The sequence below is a fragment of the Stegodyphus dumicola genome, chromosome 9 (genome assembly GCF_044657685.1).
Source record: "Stegodyphus dumicola isolate Sdum_Otavi_A_Nest chromosome 9, ASM4465768v1".
NCBI classification, from domain to species: Eukaryota; Metazoa; Arthropoda; class Arachnida; order Araneae; family Eresidae; genus Stegodyphus; species Stegodyphus dumicola.
In genome coordinates, this window is record NC_140776.1 from 36,182,137 (window position 1) to 36,195,247 (window position 13,111).

Below are 13,111 nucleotides of genomic sequence, written 5' to 3' on the forward strand. Positions count from 1 at the left end.
TATTAAAAAGAAAATAGCTACGTCGTAGAAACTCTCCGGCTCATTGAAGGCAAGCAACTGGTTTCTTTCACTGGACAAGTGGCACCTAGTTTTATTTTCCTAATATTTACTGCATATTTCATAATTATAACGTCTATAGATATGTGTAGTATGGAAAGTAATATTTACATTAACATGTAAAATAATTAAATTTGACGATTTTAAGGATTATTTAGTTAAAGTAGCCCATCAAAAGGAACCTTTCCCTATATTGGCAATTAAAATATTTTGTTTGATTTTGTTCAAATACGCTGTTTTTAGTACAAGGTGTGTCTTCATTTATGTCCTTGATGTAAAGATGATTTGAAAGGATTTCATTTCTTTTACAGAATTGTAAAAATATTTTTTTCATCTTTCGGACTTCTAGTACACAAGTTCTTAGGAATTATATCCTTTTTAAAATAAAAATATAGTAATACAAAAATATTCCTTAAACCTTTTTATCATGCACTGCTTTAATTAAAAGACGCGGTTTCGGTATTTGATTTTAAAAACGTGTATTACATCTTCTCTCTCATTTTAAACGTAAGGAATGTTCTCCTTTTCCACCTTCTGCTCTTGTGATGTAGGCCAGTTTACTTTGAAGCACCTAATAGGTGGGCGCCACCGTTACCTCCCATGAAGGCATGGACAATTACAGCTAAGCCTTCTCCTAGATTTGAACCCGGGCCCTTCGGTATCGCAGTAGGCTGCCCTATCCACTCTACCGTCGGAGTGACAATTAACTTACATTATATTACTGCATACATATAGCTTGTGAAATTTCGATTACGCTATAATAAAAATAACTGGTATACACACTAGCAGCGCTTACTAAATTACCCCCACTTTATCTTCTGAATAAATGAACGAAGACATGAAAAATATCCTTACTGATACTTGCATATCATTTTTATCACCCGAAAAATTTATATCTGTGATTTCATATGTATATACGTAGAAATGTTGTCTAATATATCAGAAACTCGGTAGATATTACTTAGATATTAGATATTATAGCTTTTTCATCAGTCTTAAAGCAATTTCAAAAAATACTTTGAGTGTAATTCCATTTATTTGCTATTGTTTTTAAGCATAAATTTTAAATTTCTACAGAATAAGCAACGTGCAATAGATCTTTTGAAAGATATTAAAACTTTGGTGGCTAAAATATTTTTTTTTTAATATACCTTATGTTTCCTTCGAAAAAAAAGGTAGCCTTTTAATAATAGTTGACAGCATGTTCGAGTCTAAACACAGAATTATAGTGACTCAAAGCATATTTGTAACACAATTGCCCATTTCCATTAAATTCTAGCATAGTTTATTCGAATAATTTGTTAAAGCAAAAATGGATTCTGACAGTCCTTCTAATGGGATATTTGGAAAATAGTTCATGAAGTAAAATGGGCCAAGGTCATTACAGCACAGTCAGACATGTCATGGCAAATAATGAATGATGATGAATATCGCAGTTTAAATTCCTTTATTGGGCGGTCATTCATTTTGTCCTTTCACCAAATTTCAGAAATCCTGAAAGTTTTCATAAGCGTTGATAACAATGTGATACACATTAGATTTTCTATGAAAGGTTAGACTCGTTTTGTTTTTATGCTGCGTATATTCTAACATCTTGAAAGTAGTAATTACATTTTTTTTTCTCTAATAAATTCAGCTAATATTTTGTATAATATGAACTTTATGGTTCCACAATCGTATCATTTAAAATTTCATGGAAAATAATGCTAATATAACTTTTCGTTTTAGCAAATTTTGTCATACACATCTACTGAAATTTAAATAGAAAATTTATATTATTTTCTTTCATAAATTTCCTTTTATAATCACAAAGAGCAGAAATTTGAAAAATTACATGTTGCTAAATTAATTAATTAATCAAGAAAGAGATCAATTTCACACAATTAATATCCCTGCATAGCTGTAAACCTAAAGAGAGAAAAGAATAATGTAATATATTCCAAAACTTTTGAATCCAAATTTAATGAAAGTAAAGTGAAATAAATAAAAACAATATTCACATATTATTTAATAAAGTTTGAAACTGTTTTGGTTTCTATCAAGGAGCATTCTACAGAATTTTCAACATATAAAAGTCTCTGATTATATCAAAACAAAACTTATATATAAAATTAATTAAAAACATATTTAAAATAATGAAAACTAATTAAATAAGAATAAATTATTAAAAATAAATTATTATAATTTAATGCAAAACATAGACGGAACACAAATTTTAATCCCAGATTTCACAGAACGCTGAAACTTTTAAATAACGTATCCACAAAGTTCATACTTAGCGTTTATTTTCAAAATCTTTGGTCGTAAACTTATGAAGCTGATTAAAAAATCTTTTAAATGACGTAAAGTTTCATGTTTCGGCATTTTTACATTTAAAGAAATCGATTTAATAAAATTTTCGAAATTTATTTGTTATACACTTCTCTGGTCCTTATGTAATTCTTTAGCAAATTGCTGTTTATGTAATTGTTAGCATAATATTTAGCAAAACATTGTATGTATATACAAATTCCGAATAACTTCTGAAATTTGCTTTTTCATACATTTCTCCGGCCTTTATGATGTTGTTCAGCAAATTTTCCTTATGTAATTGTTAGCATAATATTTCGTAAAATATTATATCTATATAAAAACTAAAACACAAATATTGACTTTCCAAAAATTTTAATCAATGCATTTAAGTTCAAAATCTTATCATTTTTGACGTCATTTTTAATTTGCATTGAAGGGTCAGTTAGTAAATAATTAAAAAAAACTTCGAGGTTGAGTTTTTACCCATTAAATGTCATTCAATGGTAGTCTTTTGGAATTTACTAACATCGTCAGTTTATAATTTTGTTACATTTGATAGGCCGAACGAATATTTACACGAGTAGCAAGTTTTTAATATCTAAACATACATTATTCATATTTTCATTAAGTTTTATTACTTTAGAATCATAATATGATAATCGTACAAAACGTTCATTTAAACTACAATGCTTTTTTATTTTTAACTACTGCAAATAATCTGCGTACAAGTACTGAATCCTGAGATTTTTTCTAAGAGCACACATTTTGTAAGATCCCTTAAGTAATTCTCTATTTTGAAAATATATACAGGGTGATCAAAAAGTCAGTATAAATTTGAAAACTTAATAAATCACGGAATAATGTAGATAGAGAGGTAAAAATTGACACACATACTTAGAATGACATGGGGTTTTATTAGAAAAGCAATAATTAGAAAAGCAATAATCTGATCAGAAAAGCAATAATTAGCATAACAAATTAAGACAAAGCAAAGATGATGTTCTTTACAGGAAATGCTCAATATGTTCACCATCATTCCTCAACAATAGCTGTAGTCGAGGAATAATGTTGTGAACAGCACTGTAAAGCATGTTCGGAGTTATGGTGAGGCATTGGCGTCAGATGTTGTCTTTCAGCATCCCTAGAGATGTCGGTCGATCACGATACACTTCAGGTAAACCCAAAGCCAATAATCGCACTGACTGAGGTCTGCGGACTGGGAGGCCAAGCACGACGAAAGTGGCGGCTGAGCACACGATCATCACCAAACGACGCGCTCAAGAGATCTTTCACGCGTCTAGCAATATGGGGTGGAGCTCCATCCTGCATAAAAATCGTACGTTCCAGCAGGTGTTTATCAGCAAGGCTGGGGACGATGCGATTCTGTAACATATCGGCTTACCTCTCACCCGTGACGGTAGCAGTTACAAAACCAGAATCACGCATTTCCTCGAAGAAAAAAGGCCCGATAACAGTATTTTTTTTTTTTTTTTTTGTTCTAATAAAACCCCATGTCATTCTAAGTATGTGTGTCAATTTTTACCTCTCTATCTACATTATTCCGTGATTTATTAAGTTTTCAAATTTATACTGACTTTTTGATCACCCGGTATATTGATTAGTACTTTTCCCAATAATCCGCACAGAAATGCTCATCGCTTAACAACAGAAACCTCTTTCAAAACTGATAATTTATTATTAGTTAAGTATAAATGCAAGCATTTGCCTTTTCAATTTATGTGCGACCTGCCTGAATAAGATTGAATATCAAATAACTAGGTCAATTTCTATCGTAGAATAATAATTCGTGTGTTTCATTTTTTATAATGATTATAAAATTTTCCTGAATGTTAACATGCTGACCTGAGAAACGTATAAGAAGTTAGATTTCGTTATTATTACAAAATTGGATACTTTAAAAATTCTAACACAATAATGTTTGCCTCTTTTAAAACGTTTTTGCATTTTGAAATACATGTCTACGCCCAGCGGTTGCGAAAATAAATGCTGGTTAGTGATGTTTGTGAACACGGTGTGTATTTCTAATGCAGGTAAGCAATACTGATAATTTCAGTCTGTTTATCAAATAAAACTATAAATTTACCGGTTTTAATTGGATAGAATACGTGAGATGTCCAACCGATATAGTGGTTAGCGTCGCTGACTGCCGTGGCGAAGAGACCGGGTTCGTTCGAGTCCCGGAGAAGGCATGGATATTTCTTAAATGTATACTGACCGTGCGGCATTGGGGCACCTACAAGTTTTCAGTTTACTTATGCATTGAAGAATTTATTATCATAATTAATTTAAAGGCTATTTGACTACAAAAAATTTACTTTAAACGCTTATATAGAACGTTGTATTTATGTATATATGTATATTATTCTCACATGTTATGTTATTGTTGCGTGCGTACGGGTTCGTAATAGATTGAATGCACAAGTCCGATAAAAGGTTAATAAAATTTATTCTTATAGCAAGAAATATAACAAAACGTTGGAATTTTCCTCAGATTCGTACAATATCACGCAATATATTCAGTAGCTATACAGTAAGACCCCGCTTAGCGCTGTTTCGGTTTAGCGCTCTTTTATTTCAACCCGGGAATTCCCCGAAATTGTGCGCAGCGCTAGGTTTCCAAATAACATATCCGAAACAATGTAGTTGTGTTTCTTGTTTGGTGTGATGCTGTACGGACGCAATTTTATCATTTTAAACATTTGTTGACATTATTGTAAGTATAAATTTATATAAATCTATAACGATTAATACAGTGACAAATATTATGATCTTTAGTTTTTATCATGGGTGATAATAAAAAACAAGAAAAGAAAGCAACCAGAAAAAGCATTTCACTGGAAACTAAAATGCAAGTGATTAGAAGATTAGATTCTGGTGAACGTCAATCTCAAATTAGTGCTTCATTGAATTTGGCAACTTCAACAATAAGGACAATTCTTAAGAATAAAGGAAAAATACTGTCATCGGCAACTGCAACTACGTCAAGCTCTGAAACTAAAATTACCCGTTCTAGAAGTAACATTATAGAGGATATGGAAAAACGATTGTCTGTATGGATTGACAACGAAATTTAACGCAATATGCCATTAAGCCAATCTATCATAATGCCTTCTTGAAAAAAAATGCAGAAAATTGGAAACACAGAATAGACTGAATGATCTGACTGGCTTAGAATTTTATTTGTTTTTATAAATATATTCGTTTATATTGTTTTTATTTTTGTAAGAAATAAATATTTTGTTTCATTTTTATTAAAAAAAATTATTAAATTTAATACCTAACCAATTTTCTATCCATCTTCCCCTAACTCCATTATTTACATGTTAAGATAGCCTCGTTTAGCGCTCTTTCGCATTACGCTCTACTTTGATGGAACGTATCCCCCGCGTTAAGCGGGGTCTTACTGTACTTTAAACTACTCAAAACGTTAAAATACAATGCAATGCAAAGAGAAAGCTAATCCAATCTCCACACGAATTCGCAAAAAATAACAGATAAACTTTTATTCAATTTTAAATGCAACTTGCTCCTGTATTTTTACTCTTTTTGGCATAGCTTTTTCATAAAATTTATCACGCGCTGCATTGTACGAGAAAATAAAACAATTTTAATTAATTATCGTACTAAATTAGTATTAATAGTCGTACTAACGATATCTAACTAAATACAGAATTTGTAACATTATTACGTATTGTTATTGTTATTATGTATTATTATATTTCGAATGTATGTTATTCGCATTTTCAGCATTTCTTCGCATTGCAGGATACCAACGATATCCAGATTTAAATTTGATTACACGTAGTCGTTCACCCGAGCATGTACACCCTAAAGTTCGAATTTTAAATTTCGAGATTCTTTTTTATTTTAATTTATTTCAGATTTTGTAAGAAGAGAAGTGTGTTGCCACATCCGGAAATAAAGCACTATTTCCTCGCTCCAGGTTATTGCCGTTCGATCAAATAGAAAAGTTTTAAGTTTTATAACAATTTGTCGGTTAAGGACAGAGACTTTCATTATATCTTATAGCCTTTTATAGTCTTTTAAAATAAAATTCTTCAAGTATTATATTGTAATATGGAATATTGGTGGCTATAGTCTTGCCTCGTTGGACCCGTGCTCACGATTCGTAGGATCATCGCTCAGCATGCATTAATTCGTCAGTAAAAACAAATGCAAATAATTTTTGTTTGATCTAGTACCAGTACTGCAAATATAAATTTAAAATAAAATGAGTGCTAATAAAAATCTGAAAGGTGTCAGATTTTAAATTACTTCCAAAGGAGCTTTTTTAAGCATTTTATCTGTTAACTTTATTTATTAAATATAACGTTCTTCGCACTTAAACTATACAATAAGATACATTCCGCAAGAGAAGAAGAGGAAGAATGACCTTGCCTGTTTGCATTAGCTGTACATAAGTCACATGATCTCTGAAGTCATCTGCATTGTTTGTTTACAAAAGGTATACATAAGTCACGTGATCAATGAGGTCATCGGAATGTATCTCATTCAGTTCAAGAGCAGTATCACAAAATAGTTTTAAACTGAGCATATCCCCCCATTTAGAACTTCTGACACAGAGTCTCACGCGCTGAAGATAATTTTTTTTTTTTTTTTTTTCTGTACAGCGTTGATATTGCTCGCCTTGAAATCCTTGAGTTTGTTAATCAAAAATTCGTTAAAATTTTACAAAATATGAAATCGATAATAAAACAAATTCCAAATTTCAAATTTTGGCTTCCACATGCCCATATTCGCAGTAGGATTACGTCATTCGAAATTCGATGGCTCTATGTACCGTTGTTTTATCACAATGTGAGAAATATACATACATTTATGCAGATTTTTCATTAATTAATTTCTTCAAATATGATGCAGGACTCTAACATTTGGTGGTAACAGTTTGAAAAGAGAAACCAATGCATAATCGCAAAAAGAGATATAGTGAACCAATGCAAAATCGCAAAACGAACACATTAGTCCTTCAGGGACAAAGCCCTTTTGGACTAAAAATTTGAAAGCTTTCCGACTTTTTTATTACACCCAAAGAGACTTTTTTTTTTCATTTAGACACACACACACGTTTCGAAAGCATTTTGGCTAATGTCACTTTTGGTTAAAAATATTTAAAAGCAGCATATTTTTGGAATTCCCGATAGGCACTCTTGCGAACTGGAGATAAAAATGTATTTTCTCCCCGTAAAATGTTGTCATTGTTTGCTTTGAAATCGTTCTGTTCGTTAATAAAAATCGTTAACGTTTTACAAAATATGAAACAGACAATAAATTAAAATTTGGGTTTGCAGGTGCCCATATTCACAGTGAAGGACTATGCCATTCAAAATTTATTTGATTTAGCTTTTTCATTACTTTTAACAATGTCAGAAACCTGCATATATTCATGCAGATTCCTCATTATTTAATTTCTTTAAATATAATACAGGGCAACAATCTTCAGTGGCAATATTTCAGTGTTCAATTCGAAAGGCCAAACGGGTATTTTATATTGAACAGACGTAAAATGACGTTTTGAGACTCATAGCCTTTTCTTACTAAAGCCCTTTTGGACTAAAAAAAAAAGGATAGCACACCCAAATTAACATAAATATAGCTGAGAAATCTGAATGAAAGAAAAACGTGCTCCACATTTCCAAATTCGTATTTAATTTGTACAGAATTTTAAAATTTTTCGAAGCAATGAATCTGAAAAATTCCGCTGGATTTCTCGACTACGTGACGATGTGCTACGATAAGATGCTTTTGTGCACTGAAAAATAAAATCCTCTAAAACATTTTTCTTCGTTTCAAGACCTATAAATGTTGTTGTGACTTACCTCACTTATTTGACAGTAACATCAGAATAAGCCTACGTAATTCATTGTGGCAACGAGAGCAAGACTGGACTGCGACTATCGTTGGCTACAGCCTTGAGTACAGGTGACACGACGACTTCACTCAGTTCAGTTCCAATTTTGATGAAGAGCACCCTTGGGTTATAGGCTCAACGGACTCTCACTATTCTTCCTCTACCATCAACTTCTCGAAAGAACTTTTGGTTCGCCATGTATTTAGAGTGCCCCCATGTCGCAAAGCCACTCTACATTTACAAACATCTAGGCATTCTTCAAGGTTCGAACCCGAGCCCTTTGTTATCGTAGTAGGCTACCCTAAGCACTACACCGTCTGGGCGGCAAGCCTATAAATTATTTGTCAGTACAGCAGTACGGATTGTTTCGTATTAGTACTGCTTAGAATTAAGCAATCTTATAAATATTTCATCAATAAATGTAGATATTAAATGCGAGGGAGATTCTTGGTACCAAATATTCAGATCATTTCCCGGTTTGAGATTATAAACTGTAAATCTAAGCTGTCTTGGGTAATTACTAGTCATTGTATCAGATGTAAGGTAATGGTAATATATTTCCCATATTAGTTAACATCGTGAGCTACCATAATCACAAGCCAATTTTATGCCAGTATTCAGGTTTCATAAAATACCAGCTATTAATCGTCTCCTTAAAGATATATGTTGCACACGTAAACATTCCGAAATATTCTCATCATTAATTACATGATTACAGTATTTCCGCCGTTGAAACTTTATAGCAAAAGGATTATTTTCTTAAATTACTATAATTAACAGAAATATTCTGAAACAAGTTTGATTATAGCTAGATAATGCATTGGAAACAGAAGTTAATCCTTGAGTATTGCTTAAAATAATTTTTTTATTTAGATAATTTATTCAAAAGCAATGTTTTGTATTGATATTCGGCAGAAGGTTCAGCAACTTATTTACTGTCTAATATTATTAAGTTTGATATACAGTTGATTTTCAGGCATTTAATTCATTTCTTTATTTAAAAGGTTACATTTTCTAACTTGTATTAGAATCGAAAAAAAGACTGGAAATACACAATCATAAGATCCCTTGACATCTGATGCCAACGATAAAAAAACGTGTTATTTCTAAACTATAAAACATATTGTAGCGTTTCTGGTATTTAAAATGTAGAGAACACTTGAAAAATCAGTGGATGGGAATTGTATGTATAAATGATACATTACCTAACTTACATGATACATTACATAATAATTAATGATACATTACATAAGCATATCAAATAATTGATATGCTTATGTAATATATCAGATCTTTTATCTTATACATGATCTTAGAATAGTTATATTTCAGGAAATGCTACCTCGCTCCTGTAGATTTCTTTTCGCTATCAATGCGTCAGGATATTGTGCATGGTAAAACGATGCATAATTTTTACCCATCTATAGAAGTATTATAGAAAAATTATAAATCATGAGAGGATTTAGTCTGATATCAAGTATAATTTCGACGCCTCTTTGTGCAAAATCTGTTCAAAAGGCAGAAATTTACTAAAGAAAGGCAACCGCTTTGGCTATTTCTAAGCATTTTCAATAACCATATATTGCAAAAAATGTTCATTAGTAACTAAATTTTACAAATTTATTCATAAATAAATATGATAAATTTCACTTGTATGTGCATCAGTTTATCACTTACAAATTGGTGAAACAAAATTTACAGCTAAGATACAATTTCGGATAAGAGTCGTACATGGAAACACTAAGACATAAAAGAAACTATTTGGGTGGAAAGAATTATTGTAAGCAAGAACACCTAAGCACAAAAAAAAACGTATATGTAGGAAAAAAATCTGAAAGCTTTCAGATTTTACGTTACGCGTAAAAGGGCGTTTTTTTAAGGTTTTGTGGGCTACCTTTATTTATTAAATATGATGTTCGTCGCAATTAAACCATAAGATTAATTTCAGCAGCAATATCGCAAAATAATTTTAAAGTAAGCATATCTTTATAATTTCCGATACACAGTTTTGCGCGCTGAAGATATTTTTTTTTTTTTTTTTTCGTACAGTGTTGCCCTTTTCGCTTTGAAATCGTTGAGTTTTTTAATCAAAAATTTGTTAAAGTTTTGATTCTTCATAATTTAATTTCTTTAAATGTAATACAGAGCTGTAATATTCGGCGGCAACAGTTTGAAACGTGAACAGGCATTTAAAGTTTTGAACGCAAAACGCTAAAACGAAATGAATAGCTCTTCTAGGCTAACGTCCTTTGGATTAATGCAGAGAAATTCATAAAAATTCATAAAAAACAAATAAAAAGTTTTTAATTCAGCATAATTTAAATTAAAATGATTTGCAAGTATGATATTGTTTTCGCATTGAAAGCATGAAATTCCGTTTGTTACCGATGGGAAACTTGTTGACTTTGTTACCTGATAGGAACATCATCCCACAGTCACTTTTTCCCTACCCCAATGGTGGAAACTAGTCGTTATAGATGTCGCCCACTACTAAGGCCAGAAATGGTGGTTACTTTATTATGGTGGGAGCTAATATGCGTGTCAGCGTTACCTCCTATCAAGGTACAAATAATTTACATCCACGCCTTCTCCGGAATCCTGGTCCCTTCGGTACTGTAGTCAGATTTATTAGCCACTTGCTCGTCTGGGTGATCTAATGGAGTCAATTTTTAACTCATCTGCTTAGTTTTATGAATATTTAAATCATTACGGATTTTTCAACTACCTGTATGAAATGGTAAATACAAGCATTCATTTAGGTTTAACACGCCAAGTAATGGTTATTGAAGAAATCAAACAACAATAATCAGACAAACAATAATAATATTTGTGAATTTTGCAGGACTGGTTTCCATGGTTTAACTAAAGAATCATCGAAACGGGTCCTGTAAAATTTATATATGTTTCTCTGATTCTTCTTGTTTGACTTCTCCAACCAGCATCCATTATTATTCATATAAAATATTGTTTTTGATAAAAAAATACTTTATTTCCAGATCGTCTTCATGTGCGCGCAGTTCCGCCTTCACAGATAGTAGATGTCGGTAAAACAGCTATTTTTACATGCAATGCCACTGGACACCCAGTACACATAATCAGTTGGAGGAAAGATATGGTGCCAGTGCTCTCTTCTCGTAGAATAACAGTCTCCAGAGAGGAGCTCCGTATCAGTCCTGTTGAGCGAGAAGACCGAGGGATGTATCAGTGCTTTGTCTATAATGATAAAGAATCCGCCCAAGACGCTGCACAGCTTGTGCTAGGTGGTAAGTGATAAACAAAGAATCAGTGATGTTTTGCGTTATTATTTATTGATTATTTTGGTTGCTGAACATGTGATTACATGATAAAATAGGATTTTATAAAATTTGTATCTTAATCATATATATATATTTGTGTGTGTGTGTGTGTGTATTATAATAAATGTTTAATACCATGAATCAATTTTTACCAATACCATGACTTTATTAGCTTTAGTTTAATTCCAAGCAACATTAGACAATACAATATTTCACTTTTAACAAAAGTCATACTATTTTCTTTTTCCACAAAATTTTGACTTCTGAATTTTTTGTCTTTGGCTATTTTGCTGTAGATTTGTGAAACTTATTTCGCGCATAATCATTCACATTACTTACAGTTATGTAGAGCAGAAATTCATAATTGTTATATTTTTGATTAGAAAATTATATAACATCTAAAGTTATTTTAGTTATATAAAACAAATTTTAATTAAATATTTTGTTTCGGAGTACATTAAGATGCACAATTTGAAGAGAAATTGGGGGGGGTGAGGCAGTTTTGTATCTTTCGTTCTACTGTGCAGATTGACGAAATTTAATTTGCTTTTATCGTGTCTCGAAAGTGCGAGAGAATATATATTAGATTTATATATAATATTGTTGTAAACATATGTATTTAGACATAAAGTTAACCTTTTATACAATTACATACCTATTTTACTTCATAATCGATTCTACTGCTCAAATTATCCCTAAATATAAATGTTTGTAAAATTTGGTGACATACTTACAGAGAAATTTAAAAATTTATCTTGGCGCACTTTGTTCAGGTCGTGCTAAAAATATTTCGCTTGACAAAATTCTCAGTTTATGGTAGCCTATTTTCATTTCCCTTTCTTTGTGTATGAACGGAAGAAATAATGCATCGTTCATTCTTTTAAATAATTTTAACAAAGGGCGTAAACCACATTTGGCATTACTATCGTTTACAACAAATATGACAAATTTCAAAACACGCCAATTTATAAATTCTCGTATATCTTGGGTAATTTTGAATAAAAAGCTGTAATTGTTTTGCAGGTAGACTAGAAATACATCTACCTTAAGGTGATAAAAAACCTTTGTAAGTTATAATTGAACAACGTTTCGAAAAATTCATAAAATTTATGAACATACAAATTTTGAAAGTAAATCCGAAAATGTCTGCGAATTTTATTCAAACTGAACTTAAATTTTGAATTGTGAAAGAAGTTTGATAAAAAAAAGTTTAGTAAAACACGAGATATTATAAATACATACAATATTCAATTAACATCTGGGAGCTAAGGCTTTGAATGCTAACGTTTTAAAAACTAGTCATGCGGTTTCTACAAAGCTTGGCACTATGGCACAAAGATCAGCACTTTGGCATAATTTGATTAGTAGAGTCGAAGTATGGAAAACCTCTGTATGTCATTGCAGAATATGAGTTTTATATGAAAATGCCTATGCTTGAACAATGTTATATATAAATTTATTATAAATGTTATATATAAATTAGACACAGAAAACGCAAGTTAAATTTCATAATCGGCCCAGTAGGATGGAAGATATAGAGCTGAGTCCCCCCCTTATTTTTGTTTTGTGCAGACGA

The 13,111-nt window shown here is 31.3% G+C and overlaps 1 protein-coding gene across 2 annotated transcripts in view; it reads left to right on the forward strand.

The window, feature by feature from the left end:
• The window catches only part of LOC118193346 (cell adhesion molecule Dscam1-like), a 672,928-nt gene that overhangs the window by 441,648 nt on the left and 218,169 nt on the right, over positions 1-13,111 (forward strand). For both annotated transcript variants that reach the window (XR_015042955.1, XM_085823337.1), the window contains exon 7: positions 11,236-11,502. Coding sequence is in view for 1 of the 2 variants with exons in the window: in XM_085823337.1 (XP_085679463.1) it covers positions 11,236-11,502 (267 nt within the window). In the remaining variant the exon portion in view is untranslated. The remainder of the gene's footprint in view (positions 1-11,235; positions 11,503-13,111) is intronic.